Source organism: Centropristis striata, chromosome 20 (assembly GCF_030273125.1).
Source record: "Centropristis striata isolate RG_2023a ecotype Rhode Island chromosome 20, C.striata_1.0, whole genome shotgun sequence".
NCBI classification, from domain to species: Eukaryota; Metazoa; Chordata; class Actinopteri; order Perciformes; family Serranidae; genus Centropristis; species Centropristis striata.
The window spans coordinates 7,111,670-7,126,826 of record NC_081536.1 but is presented as its reverse complement, the minus strand read 5'-3'; the positions used below and the strand labels follow the sequence as shown (position 1 = coordinate 7,126,826).

The 15,157-nt window shown below is 35.9% G+C and overlaps 1 protein-coding gene across 1 annotated transcript; it reads left to right on the top strand.

The window, feature by feature from the left end:
• Window positions 1–6,513: 6,513 nt before the first annotated feature.
• Window positions 6,514–14,250, top strand: gpr137ba (G protein-coupled receptor 137Ba). Its single transcript, XM_059359049.1, has 7 exons — window positions 6,514–7,351; window positions 9,987–10,036; window positions 10,128–10,350; window positions 10,716–10,862; window positions 12,235–12,363; window positions 13,329–13,450; window positions 13,558–14,250. Exons 1-7 carry the CDS (start codon window positions 6,971–6,973, stop codon window positions 13,673–13,675), a joined length of 1,170 nt encoding a protein of 389 aa, XP_059215032.1. The 5' UTR covers window positions 6,514–6,970; the 3' UTR covers window positions 13,676–14,250.
• Window positions 14,251–15,157: the final 907 nt, after the last annotated feature.

The window sequence follows — 15,157 nt, the reverse complement described above, 5'->3', positions numbered from 1 at the left end:
GGCAGATGCTACGACATATATATAAAAATATATAACATGGCTCATTTATATGTATCACACAATGAAAATAAATAGGCAAACAAAGCAAGAAGCGCTAACGAGAGAAAACAAATAAACAAGAATAAATAAAATAACTAATTAAATAAATAAAAAAAATAATAATAATAATAACAAAAATAATAATATTAAAAAATAATAAATCTTCTTCCGTATTTTATTTACATTTTATGAATTATTTTATTATTTGTTTTTTAATGGATTCATTACTTTTGGGCAATTTTGACTATGAAAACCCTATATAAATTATAAACAGTTTCGTAAGAAATCTTTTTCCTACTTTGCAAATGTAAATAAGATACCATGACCTCTGAATCAATGACAAATTTTCCACCAAATTTGGTATGGACAATCATGGTCGCCAGATGATGATTGATAATGTTTTTGGTGACCCCATGACCTTTTCCCATGTCCATACTCAGGCCAAGATTTCTTCACAGAAGATATACCAAAACTGAAAGTACAGACAGTGAATCAGACTTTCTTCTCTGGTAAACACCCACACAACAGAATTTCTCAGAAGAAGTAAACTGATCATGTGTGAAATTGGCAGAGTGCAGCTGTAATAAAAGTAAACAATGTGTGTTTTGTTTTACAAAATTGAATTTTTTTTTCTTCAGATTTTTCTCTCATTTTCGCTTTTCAAGTTTTTGATATATTCACCGTTTCACCGCCTTGAAAAACTTCCAGTTTAATAATCCGAGACTAAAAAAATCAAAACAAATAAACTATATATATACTATATATATATACTAAACGTCTCACATCTCAGGTCCAAACTGAGGCCTAGATTGTGATAATAAGTCCCTAGTCAACATTTATTTGTTGGAAGAGGTCACAAGGCACTTAGGTTCTGAACCACTGCCCCAGAGGATGAGCATATTTATGGAGCTGAACTCTTGCACCACCTCCAGGCCAAAGTATATAATGGCCATATCACTGTGGAATTTACAGGGCACATTTATGCTTCCATGGAGATAAATCCTTGTGATTTGAATGGCTCCATTTCCGTTTCTTTAGCATCACCCTCCGGGCAAACCTTCCATTTTTAGCCGCTGTACTGGTTGGGCTTTAAAATGAGATTTTTTTCCTCACAGTAGTGGGGGGTATGAACATTTCTTATGGGACTTTATCTTGCTGCTGTATGTGAAATGAAGACATAAACAGCTATAATATGTTTTTCTTTTAATTTGCTGGATTGTTTGACTGTAGTGTTCTCAAATGGTTTCATGTCAAGACACCAAAATATACAGACAATATGCCGCAGATAAAATGTGTTAATTTGTCTCTATCACTGTATTAAAAATTGTTTTTCCTTTGCAGATTTTGAATGAATAGTGAATAGTACAGAGCTTGTGTCCTCCAGTAAAAGACAACAATAAAAAAAGATCTTACCCTGGTGATGAAAAAAATATCCTGTAAGTCATTAGAAATTAAAATACTTATTTTGAGATAAGCAAGCCATTATTTAATACTGATGTGCATGCATATAATAACGCACACAAATATAAGTGAGTAATTACTTTTGAGAATCATCTGTACCAAATTTGCTCTAGCATCCAACTTCTGACAAAAAATGCATAAACAGTTTTTACAGATTCACAGCACAATATAATGATATTATTATATAATGAGATGACTTTGTAAAAGTCTGTTAAAGTGTGAGTGAGTATTTTATTTGGTTCTCAGTGTTATAGGATCTAGATTGTGTCCATTATTGCACCTGGGTCCAATGAGAAAGGAAAGTTTAACCAACTGCTTGTAGCCATTTTGAAAAAATGGCTGCCACGGCAACCAGGTTCTGAGTTTATGATGGCCCAATATCCAGTTTTGTTCCCAATATATTTATCAACATATCTGCCAAATTTGGTGCTTTTATCACAAAATGAACAATTGGTATGATGTATTTAGCTATGCCACCCCACTGCTATACTTATTTTGAGATAAGCAAGACATTATTTTATGAAAATGTCTCATTATTTAAAAGAATAATCTATATTATCAGTATATTTGTAAGATATTATGTCCACTTTTTTTGCAATACTAAGTCAGTATTTTAAGATAAGAAAGTCATTATGAAAGCTTCTCATCATAATGATTTACACAATTTTTTTCTTCTTTTTAATCTCAATGGGCTTCCATAGAATTGACGTGAGCATTATGTTTGTACTAATGTTGGCAGCTAGGAGTTTATGCCTGATATCATAACTTATCTCACAACATTTATATATAAACCAAGAGGATTATGAAATGAACAATGCAGCAACATTTTCCTGGATACTTGAGATGGATTTTAAATATCTAGCTGGATAGTAGAGTGTTTTGGAACAAGACAATTCATAAGTTAATTAAACATTGTATATGTATATCCTTTGTATTCCTTACTTTTTATTAATATCATCTACTTTTACTACCTTATGTTACAATATTTCTCCTGCTTTGGATCCCTCGCAGCTTTTCCATCATTATACAGTTGAACGGTGCCACCTTCTGGTCATTTTTATAAAGTTTACATTTGTGGTTTCTGAATACCTTCTCCACAGAATTAAAAAGGTTTTCAGAGATTAATGTAATTAATATATATTAATATAAAATGTATTTTTATATACAAGTCAGAATATTTTTTTTTCCGACACAATCCACAATCCTTAATTGTGGTTTCATTTTCATTGTGATATGTTTGGAAGAGATTGATTAATAAAGTTTTGAGAAGATAAACACTTTATCCGTCAAAAATAAATCACATTGTCACAATCATTTCATGGAAAGAGGTAAAAAAAAGTATTTTTATTCCAACTTTATGAGCGACCGTGTATTTACAGCAGGTACATTAACCCTCCTCCTATGTCAAATTGGCCCATTTCAAAGTTTAAAAATCTAACAAAAATAGTTAAACGTTTTTTTTTATTTACAAAAAAAAGTTGAAAAAAATAAAATAAATCAATGTCATGTAAAACCATTGTATTGTATATGTAGGTTGTTCCAATGCATGTAAAAAAGTTTGAACATGCATTTTCTATGAAAAAAAAGTGAATTATCCTCACTGAACCATGATCTTTGAGAGGTAAAGAACACCATTTGCAGTTCATATTGATTGAAATGGTAAGTAATGAAGTTATTAATGAAATATAAACAACTTTTAGTGTGATTTTTTAGTTTCAGACACTGTTGGATAATTAAACATGCTCCGGTTTATTGCTGTTCCTGAAAAACAAACATCACAGGCAGGTTAACACCATAGATGTACATGTTTAGATGTAATGTTAAATAGCTAGGGGTTAATTTGTGTGAAATATGATCAGAACAGAAAACATATTCCTCATGACTGCAGGATTTTGCCCGCAGTGCTTCTCGGTATGAAAACCCAATAACAATATTCTTATTCTTTATATGTATACACTGTTTATTCTATAACACTGTCGATATTCACTGCACTTAAATGGTGATACACATTAGACCCTTGTTTGGCTCTCAGTGGCTGATGGAATATGCACCCTGGGGCCTCTGATGTGTTTCTCTGAGCTTGTTGCCTGGAAACAAACAGCGGACTGGGAGCTGATGCGTCCGTGGCAGGAGCCTGATAATCAGACTCAAGTGCCATTTCGTCATCACTCTTTTATTATTCTTTTTGGTCCAAAAGTGGAGATGTGAGAGATTTGAAGGGCAGGAGCCGGGCTCAGGGAACAATTAAGGTAAGTAGTTAGCAAATATTTGCGTTTTTTAAAAAACTAAATCCTTTATCTTCATATTTCAAAAGGCTTCCACTTAATTATCTGCCTTTATTAAATTCAATTATAGTGTATTTTTACTGAAACAAAACGTGATGATGTCAATGAATTAATTTCTACACATTATCCTTTAGAGGATAGATGACTGTGTGTGGCGCCTGTGTGGTAGTGTCCCCGTGTGAAAAGATGAATGTATCGCAGAGGTCAAAGGTGAGCTGGAGTGAACTCCGTCTTTGGCCTTCTTCATGTTCACATGCCCCAGTCCTGTGAAAAAAACTCAACCACTACTAACCATAACAAAGTTCACTGAGGTTTGCCAGCAGAATAGATTTTTTTTCTTGGATAAAAAACTGATTGCTGCTTCTCAGACCTGAAATATTATTGATTGTAGTTAGAGGGGATTTTACACATAAAGGTCAGTTTATTTGTCATGAAAGGAACTACTCAGTCCTGTTTAATCAGATGTATGTATAATGTCTCCATTGGTTCGTGATGAGAGAGTCTAATTAAAAATGCTGCAGATTTACATTTGTAGGATTAAGTATTTTTGCAGCGTGACTCATATTCAGGACAGAAAGTCAGAATATGTTATCCTCTGCTGCATTAATATAACTATTTTACATCATGTCAAGGCTGGATTACCAACTGGGCAAAGGGGGGCCAATGTCCTGTGAGCCCTTGTTCTAGCAGGTAGACTACACTGGCTCATTTTGACACAAACCTTTAAAACTTCAGGCCCCAACGGTTCACTTTGTGTAAATAACAGTGACACAATTAAAGCAATTGATCAAGAAAAAGTTACCACATAAATTAAAAGTTGATGTTTTATCTCTTAATAAGTGTAAAGCTATTACAAGCAAACACTTCTTGTTTATTCTGTCACATACTTACATACAGTAGTTTTGAGTCTTTTTATATTTTTTTATCATAGTATCATAAATTCGGTAGTTTCGTGCCTTCTTTTTGTTATTTTGTGTCTCTTTGTGATTGTTTTAGTCTGTTTGCAGTTATTTTTCTGTGGTTATTTTGTGTCTCTTTGTATTTATTTATTTTTTTGTAGTTATTTTTTCTGTGCTTATTTTGTGTCTCTTTGTTGTTGTTTTTCTGTGGTTATTTTTTGTCTCTGTGATTGTTTTAGTCTTTTTGTAGTTATTTTTCTGTAGTTATTTTGTGTCTCTTTGTAGTTATTTTTCTGTGGTTATTGTGTCTCTTTGTGGTTGTTTTTGCCAATTTTCACAATGTTTGTGAGCCTCTTTGTGTCTCTTTGCAGCTGTTTGTGGTCATTTTGTGTATCTTTGAGGTCATTTTGTACCTCTTGTTGGTTGATATTTGTCTATTTGAGTTACATTTTGTAAATGGAGGCACTTTGGGCCCCCACAGGCTCGTTTAGTAATCCATCCATAAATGAACTTTTTCTTTCACAGCTCTTTATTGCTTCAACACATATATATTCAAAGTATATCTTTTTATATATTATTATATTTTGCTTTTGCCCCTTTTTGTGTAAAAATTAGTTGAATGAATTATTAAGGCCTACATACAGTTTGTAAATGTTTTCTAAAGAGTATTTATGAATAATGATGATTTTGTAAGTTATACTTTTTCATGCACTTTAATAAAAATGAAAGTAAACAGCAGCTCTGATGCTCTCCTAAGTATTTGCATGTTAATGCATTATGGAGTCCAAAAAAAAATCCATGTATTTTTAGGATTGTTAGGACAAGTTAGCTGATTTTTTTCATTGGACAGAAATTCTCAAAAATACCTTTTTTGTGTAAAAATTAGTTGAATGTATTATTAAGGCCTACATACAGTTTGTGAATGTGTTCTGAAGATTATTTATGAATAATGATGCTTTTGTAAGCTATACTTTTTCATGCACTTTAATAAAAATGAAAGTAAACAGCAGCTCTGATGCTCTCCTAAGTATTTGCATGTTAATGCATTATGGAGTCAAACAAAAAATCCATGTAATTTTAGGATTGTTAGGACAAGTTAGCTGATTTTTTTCATTCTCAAAAATAGCTTTTTTTGTGTAAAAATTAGTTGAATGTATTATTAAGGCCTTCATACAGTTTGTGAATGTGTTCTGAAGATTATTTATGAATAATGATGCTTTTGTAAATTATACTTTTTCATGCACTTTACTAAAAAAGAAAGTAAACAGCAGCTCTGATGCTCTCCTAAGTATTTGCATGTTAATGCATTATGGAGTCCCAAAAAAATCCATGTTTTTTTTAGGATCGTTAGGACAAGTTAGCTGTTTTTTTCATCGGACAGAAATTCCCAAAAATAGCTTTTTTGTGTAAAAATTAGTTGAATGTATTATTAAGGCCTTCATACAGTTTGTGATTGTGTTCTGAAGATTATTTATGAATAATGATGCTTTTGGAAGTTATACTTTTTCATGCACTTTTATAAAAAAGAAAGTAAACAGCAGCTCTGATGCCCTCCTAAGTATTTCCATGTTAATGCATTATGGAGTTTAGGATTGTTCGGACAATTTAGCTGATTTTTTTCATTGGACAGAAATTCTCAAAAATACTTTTTTTGTGTAAAAATTAGTTGAATGTATTATTAAGGCCTACATACAGTTTGTGAATGTGCTCTAAAGCTTATCTATGAATAATGATGATTTTGTAAGTTATACTTTTTCATGCACTTTAATAAAAATGAAAGTAAACAGCAGCTCTGATGCTCTCCTGGGATCAGAGCAGCGGTGGGAAGCCCCATCACAGGGTTAAAGGTACAGTAGCGTGCGTCAGCTGATGCGTAGCGTCACGTAAGGAGCGCGGGGGGGCCGGAGGGGGCGGAGGCTGCCGGTCCTGCACTGAGCTTGTGGCTGCAGCTCTGCAGCTTCCTGCCCTCTGCCGCTCCTCACAAACGGCTCATTCTCATCGCTGCTGATCATGTGCCTCTCTCTCTGGCTGTCTCTGGCTGCGCAGCAGGAAGTTAGCCTAGTTTTCTTCCCTTTGCTTTTCTTTTCTCCCTCCTCTTGACATCCCCTCTCGCAGCATTACTATCTCTCCCCTCTTTTTCTATCTTTTCGTGCCGCGGCTCTCTCCTCCACTCTGCGGGACGCGAGCGCCGAGAGGCTGGCTCTGTGAAGCCGGAGAGCGGCGGCGAACACCGGGACAAGCCCCTCCGCTCCGCTCCCTCCTCCCCCGGCCAGGGAGAGCAGGTTCATGGAGGCCCCGGTGGAGGAGAAGGAGCCGTCGCTGATGGACAAGTCTCTCCCTCTGCCTACCTTGAGCCCGGCCGTGCCCCCCTACGTCACTCTGGGCCTGACGGTGGTGTACACCGTCTTCTACTCCCTCCTCTTCCTCTTCATCTACGTCCAGCTCTGGCTGGTCCTGCGGTACCGGCACAAGCGCTTCAGCTACCAGACTGTGTTCCTGTCCCTGTGCCTGCTGTGGTCGGCCCTGCGCACCGTGCTCTTCTCCTTCTATTTCAAAAACTTTGTGACAGCCAACACTCTGGGACCGTTTCCCTTCTGGCTGCTGTACTGCTTCCCTGTCTGCCTTCAGTTCTTCACCCTCAGCCTCATGAACCTTTACTTTGCACAGGTGAGTTGGATGCAGGATGTCACTCATCTGCACTAGTTTCTCTATCATGTGTTTTGAGTCCTAAAGAGATCTGATTTAAAGTCCCCCTCTCCAGTAAAACATGTGTTTTTCTTATTGTTACTCCATCTGGATGTTTGACCTTCACTGTGCAGAATGATGCATGAGCAGTTTCACCTCCAGTGCACTGGAGTTATATGCAAGTTTAACAAGAAGTATTTGCATGTTCATGCATTATGGAGTCGCAAAAAAATCCATGTATTTTTAGGATTGTTAGGACAAGTTAGCTGTTTTTTTTCATTGGACAGAAATTCTCAAAAATAGCTTTTTTGTGTGTAAAAATTAGTTGGATGTATTATTAAAGCCTACATACAGTTTGTGAATGTGTTCTAAAGATTATTTATGAATAATGATGATTTTGTAAGTTATACTTTTTCATGCACTTTACTAAAAAAGAAAGTAAACAGCAGCTCTGATGCTCTCCTAAGTATTTGCATGTTAATGCATTATGGAGTCCAAAAAAAATCCATGTATTTTTAGGATTGTTAGGACAAGTTGGCTGATTTTTTTTCATTGGATAGCAATTCTCAAAAATAGTTGTAATAAATATTTATTAGAAAAAGTTCCTTGAAAATAAGTATCATACAACTTTAACTTGGGTTTACTCAAATAACATTGGTATGAGAGAAAATAAGTAATAATATAAATACATCCTTTTACATTGACTCTAGTCTACAGTGTGTTGACTTTGCTAAGCACAATATATTGTCATGTTTTTCAGTAAATGTTCCTCTGGAGCTGCAGTCTTGTGATAATGTTTACATGCAGTTAATGGCCTTAAGGGTTGGGACTCATCAGTCTAAGATTGGTTGGTGGTTTTATGCCAGTTTATTGTAATCATTATATGTGTTATTAACACAAGAGCTCTGAGCTAGTACAATCCTGATTCTAAAGAAGTTGGGAGGCTGTGTAAAATGTAAACAGAATGTATCAAATTCATAATTCAGAGTGTATATTTACATCAATAAAAGTTCATTAGTTTGAAGATTAACCTCTTAAAGCCCACCTGCCTGGGTAGGTTTAGGGGTAAGTGAAGAGTTAGGATTAGACCAACATTTAGTTTATGCAACATGTGGATAAAACACAACTGAAACTACACAAGCTTTTATCAGGTAAAAAAAACACCTGGTAGGCAGGTGGATTTTAAGAGGTTAAATATATTTTTTTCAGTTTTTTTAGTTGAATATATGTCACAAACATTAGCAGATTATTGTATTGTATTGTATTATTGGAGTCAGGCAATTTGTTGTTTGTAATTTGACCATTTAAACCAATTTCTCCTACTTCCTTTTTTTCTTACCTTATCACAATAAACTTGCAGTTTAAAAAATGGGGGAAAGTGTCATATTAAGCAGCATCCTCTCCAACAGAGAAAAGTAGATTTACTATTAATGTTTTTAAAAAAAAAATCTCATTCCCAACTTTCAAACAAATTCAGACTACCTGAACATTTTATTCCAGAATATTTTTCATACATAAAACATGTCTGGGGGGAATCTTTAAACATACACTGCATTTATGTCAACTAGTGCCTGACATCAAAATCTCAAACTGCTTCTGTTAATAACATTTACAGTGAGATCATTTAGAGATAGAAAAATAAATTAAAAATCACCAAACTTGGACTTTTGGCTGGAATTAATATCATAGCAATACAATTAAGAACAGTTTATAACTAATGGTTACTTACCTGTGTTAATCTGTCAATCATTATTTAATCATTATTATATTAATAAGAAGTGATGAAAGGCCCCAATATGATACAGAAATGTCAGATTTTATCCCACTAACAGTCCATTGTTTTCTAACGAACCAGCTATTGTTTGACATTATTGCTTGAGAAAGGATTAAATAATTATCCGAATTGTTGGCGATTCATTTTCTTTTAATCAACTAATTAGTTCTGCTCTAACTGTGCATATTTGTCCAGTACTGATCCATATCTAGGTATGTACTGACATATATATGAAGATCAAACTGATGTTGATGCAATGAGTGTATTTCCAATCATTTGTCATATCTAACAACTAATTTAGTGCCTTTTTTTAAATCTACAATTTGCTTAAATCTTTGGTATGATTTGACAACATGGACACTAAATGAACACTCAGACCTACTTGTCGGGCGAATATATTTGATATGACACTCTAATAGTCACTTGTTTTAACATTATTGGATAGCAGGGAGTTTAGTATGACTATCCACTAAATGAAACCTGTTGCTGTCGGTGTAATACTCATATTCATTCAGATCAGTGCAGTGAATCATTCCTTCATCTGCTTACTTAATCCAAATATCAAATAATAGCTTCTCTGGCTTCTACCTCAGGCTTATTTTTAGAATAATCCTCTTGTGCTGATTTGAGTCACAGTTGCGAGTTGAGAGTGAGACGGCACAAAGCATTACAGTACATGTGGTACTGTGCCGTGAGACCATTGTGTATCCAAAGTTCAAAGCTGTTTTTCAGCCGTGAGGTTCCTGTTTCAGAAGAAAGTGTCTTGTTTTTTCATTTCAAGAATAGAGAAGTGAAAATGGGCCGAATTTGTATGATGCGCTTACTGATTTCTTCTTCTCACAGGTTGTTTTCAAGGCCAAGTCCAAATATGCACCAGAGCTTTTGAGATACAGGTACACACATTTACTAAATTCCATTTGCTATTAGAATATATACATAGCTGGCATTTTCTTTGTGGTGAATAATGTGTTTCCCAACCCACAGGCTGCCACTGTACCTGATCTTCCTGTTCATCAGCCTGGTGTTTTTAGTAGTAAATCTGGTGTGTGCCCTGCTGGTGAGGATGTCCTCTGCAGAAGCTCACACTGTCGTGCTCGTGAGGGTCGCCATCAACGACTCGCTGTTCGTCCTGTGTGCCATCTCGCTCTCCTTGTGTCTTTACAAGGTGGCCAAGATGTCACTGGCCAACATTTACCTGGAATCCAAAGTAAGAAAATAGAAATGAAGTATGCATAGTCCTAGTGACACCCTCTGGGATCAACGGAATAAAAGTGATTTATGTAATGAACATTAAAAGGTGTTGTGCACTGTTTATAGCACCATTGTGTGAAGATGCACTTCTCCACATAATTTATGCTTTGTACATAGCGATTGTTTCCTAGCAACAGTGTCGTTTTTGTGCATGACTGGCTGTACTTCACAAGGCAACAAAATTATGGGTCGTGCCTGAAATTGAAAATGTACTACAGCTATTCTTACCTTTTAGTTTTGATGTATTGTTGTATTCAGATTATGTCTCATTTCCTCTTTAAAGTGGATGTTATGTAAATTGTTTTCTATGGAACTGTGCAGGGGACGTCAGTGTGTCAGGTGACAGTTATAGGAGCCATCGTCATCCTCCTGTACTCCTCCAGGGCCTGCTACAATCTGGTCGTCCTGGGACTCTCGAATAAAAGTATTAACTCCTTTGACTACGACTGGTACAACGTTTCAGACCAGGTAAACCACCAGAGGTCATAATGCCTTAAAGCAGGGGAGGGCAATTAATTTTGCCTAGGGGCCACATGAGATACTGTGAAGCTTGCAGAGAAACGGACCTAAATTCTGAAGTAAATTCTGCTCAATTTTAATTTAATCGCTTTGTAAAATGCAGTAAATTATCTGATTTTAAGCTGCTACTGGTAAGAATACATGGTATGATAAGACACTGTTAATGTGGAGTAAGTCAAATATAGCGGTAAAAAAAATAGTAAAAACTCAAATACATTCAAACTACAAAAACAATAAAGAGCATGTATGTTATGCAGTCCACCTGCAATTTATTAACTTTATGCGAAAAATAAGTGTTTTTCACAGGGTCACTGGTTTTTGTGCAGGTGCATATGCACACATGCACATACGTAAATCGCCTTCAAAATAAAAGCACTGTGGTTGTGTTCATTTCTGATTCCCGGGTTACTTCACACGGGTCGTCATGCCCCGGTCTGCCTTATAGGGATAGATCAAATTTATTGAAGGTGGATTGCATGTGGTCCTTGGATGATTATACAGTCAGTAGCAAAACATATTTTAGCCACCTAGAAAAATCAATATCAGTTTAAGTGCAGGCTATATTTAGAATATTTTCACAGCTTTTCCTTGCTGTCGGACAGCCTTGTGTAAGATTTCTGCAGGGGGAACTAAAGCCATTATTGATGCTCTTTTCAAAAGCACCAGACTCGTTTGAAAGAAACAGTAATTTTACTTCACAGAACATGTGAGTTGCTAGTTTACCGCAGCTGAGATCAACTCATTTGTTTGTTATGGAGTTTAAAAGGGTTAGTTAGGATTCAATAAAGTCACACAATAACACAAATTAAACAACTGAGGCAGTGGTAGACCAGCAACTCCTGTGTTTTTTGTGGTAAAATTACTGTTTTTGTGAAAGGAGTTTGGTGGCTTTGACATGAGCATAGAATGGCTTCAGTTCCTAATCAGAAAGGGGGTTTTGTAGGTGGTTAAAATACATTTGCTGCTGCCCCTGTCCACAGTCATTGCTGCTTCTCCAAACTTTTCTGTCTGTCTTTTCTATCTCAAATACACTGACTATAGATAAGTCCCTCATACAACCCCACTTCAATAAATCCAAATTATCCCTTTAAATTTTATGAGTTGGTTTAAATAACTTGCTTTTTCTTAGAAAATCTAATTTATGTGAGTTATGGCTGTTAAATGAGACAGCTGAAGATCTGTTTGTTTTTGGAAAATGTTTTCCTTACTGATAGTTGTATCCCTCATGATGGGAGTGATTAGGACATTCTAGTTTCCTCGATCTGAGTAAAAAGAGTCGGCTGTTTCAGTAGTGAATAAGTTCAGTTTTTTTGTTTTTCAGGCAGATTTACAGTCGACCCTGGGTGACGCTGGCTACATCGTCTTCGGGGTGATTTTGTTCGTATGGGAGCTGCTCCCCACTTCTCTTGTAGTTTTCTTTTTCAGAGTTCGGCAGCCTGACCTAGACAGGGTGAGTAAACAAGTACCTGAAGTCAGTGGTTTTAAGCCTGGGGGAGGGGTCAGGAATCCTTTCAGGGGTCACAAGATCAGTTATAGGAATTAATCAAACTTTAATTATATAAGATATTTAAAACAAATCAAATTTACTCCAAAGTTCTTTGCAAGTAAATGGTACACGAGAGCTGTAAAATCTCACCTAGATTTCTTGCTTTTTGGCTGTGGTTGAGTCATGGAGTATAAAGCCAGTTTCTGTCTATGAGCCTTTGAACCAATGATCAGTACTTCTGCTTTATCTGTGTTGAGCTGTGAAAAACTCTCTGACATCAAGGCTATATTTATATCTAAAATTCAGTTTAAAAAATGAGTCAATCGACCGGATGTCATAAGGAGACAGACAAAAAAGGAACCAAGCTGAGCCTCCTGATGACTCCTGCCCAGGGGAGCATTTGATTAAAAAGTAGCGTCCCTATAGTCGATCCCTGTGGTACACCACAGATAACCCCATAGTGTGATCTAATATATGGATACAAAAATGTTGCTTCCACAAAGGTATGAGGTCAACCAGATCAAAAATAATTCCAGACAGGCCACTTAATCCACCCACAAGAATCCACAGTATCAAAGGCAGCACCAGAACTGAAGAGTTGTTGCTGTTAAGGTCAGATCGGATATTGTGTATTACTTTTAGCAGGACTGTCTCTATGCTGTGATGTGTCCTGAAACCTGATTGAAACATGTAATTTAGCTGATAAACAACTAGTTTCTATCAAAGTCTGCTCAGAAATGGGTGTTTTAAAATCGGTTTACACATGTAGCTCCACAAAATGTCAGTTTCCTGTTTTTGTCTTGAGAAATACTGGAAAGTTTTGTTGGTTCACTGCCTGTAAAATATAGTCAGAAAGGGAAAATCACTGAAACAAACATTGTTAAACTATGATGTCTCACATTTGTTGTGCTGTTTGGCTTGTCCTGCAGAGTGGCTCTGGACTTCCTGGTCACGTCTTCTCCTCCAGGGCTTATTTCTTCGACAACCCACGGCGGTATGACAGCGACGATGACCTGGCGTGGAGCGTCATGCCTCAGAACATCCAAGCCAGGTAAAAACACCAACATCTAATCGGCAAAATACTTTCAATGAAGTAGTGAGGTGAAAGGTGGAGAGATCAAAAGGCATTTTTAAATGGATGTTCGTTCATTTCTCCAGTCTGGCTGCTGACAGTTACGAGTGGGGGAGCCAAAGCAGCAGCGGCATCGGCGCCTACATCGGAGGAGACGACAGTTACCACCTCCCACCTCCTCCAGAGGAGCTCAGCCATTACTGATAGCTGGAGTTCAGTGCCTCCTGCTAATCTCTTTTGGCTTTTTTATTTGTATATTTTTGCACAGTCTCTCTTAGTGACGGAGGCACATGGGGCCGAAAGTCGCCCTCTACTCGACACATTCAGACTTCTCTTTTGTCCAGAGAAGAAGAACTAACAGACTTTTCTGCCAGTATATGAAAGTCCACTGATGGGACATTAATTTTGCACACTCCTTGTACAAAGCGACCTAATTTTGAGTGCTTTTAAACATTTCCAGTGTATAGTTTATATTGAATACTACTTAATATATTTCCTGACTTTTGTAATACTGTATGTACTCTATTACTATTTTATGTACTGTCCTTTTTCATACAGATGTGTTTATTATATAGAGATATTCATTTAATTGATATTAAAAGTTTAAATGCTGTGAAAGGTGCAGTGAATTTTTAATAACACACCAGCACGACTAAACACTCAATCAGGAAACAGATTACTTTGGTATGTAACAAATAATTCTTGAATCCTGAATCACACCACAGAGAGGTTTACATAACACTTTTATATTACATAATTATTCTTTAATAAACTGCTTACTGACGAGAAGTAAAGTCCCTGCATGACAAACAGGTTCTGAGGCCCTGAGGCATTTTCCAATGTTTCAGTGATTTAAATCAATGCTTGTAACTGTTGGACATTAAAGGAACAGTGTGAGGATTAAGAGGGATCTATTCAGAAATTAAATATATTGTTCATAACTATGTTTCATTAGTGTATAATCAACTGATACTAAGAATCCTATTTTCACTAGCTTAGAATAGATAAAACAAACATACTCTCAATCACTAGATGCAAGTCGTAGTCAACACAACATCATGTTGATTGGTAAATTATTTACCATTTGGAGTAAAATAGACGATAAAGACAAACTGGCCCTTTAAAAGCTCAGATACCCTTCTGATAAAGGGGCATTTATGAGAGTTTGTGGCAAAACAAAGACCACGATGAGCTGCTTTAATAGATGGTTGCATTTTAAAAGCACTAAATACATTATGCAGCCAGGAACGTAACACCAAATAATACTTTTAAATGTAGAAAACTATTTACTGTTAATTTACTACATGGGGATAATCTCAAAGTGTACTTGTGAGGCTTACATTTATAGATCGTATTGGTTTTAAAATGTCTCAGATTAGTGACTGTTTGTGGTCTAATGCAATAAGATTAAGATAAATTAAAGGCTGAAACAAACAGCTTTAGTGCATAGTACATGATTTAAATACTTTAGCGATATCAATTTGAAAAGCATTTATACCACAATTTACTAGTTTAATAGTCATTTACCACTAATCAATAAAGCAAGTTGTTTTACATTTTTGTGATAATCACTGACATGCTATCATTTTAGAATAGTAAATAAAAAACTACAAATAACATTGACTTGTGGGGGGAAAAGGTTGAATTTGCTGATGGTTGTCTATAATTGAGAAGAATCACTTCTTG

Excerpts from the sequence above, each read along its gene's own strand:
- gpr137ba (XM_059359049.1), top strand. The coding sequence starts at position 6,971 with ATGGAGGCCCCGGTGGAGGAGAAGGAGCCGTCGCTGATGGACAAGTCT. Across the intron at positions 12,364-13,328 it reads GGCAGCCTGACCTAGACAGG|AGTGGCTCTGGACTTCCTGG; the intron begins GTGAGTAAACAA and ends CTTGTCCTGCAG. Across the intron at positions 13,451-13,557 it reads CCTCAGAACATCCAAGCCAG|TCTGGCTGCTGACAGTTACG; the intron begins GTAAAAACACCA and ends TCATTTCTCCAG.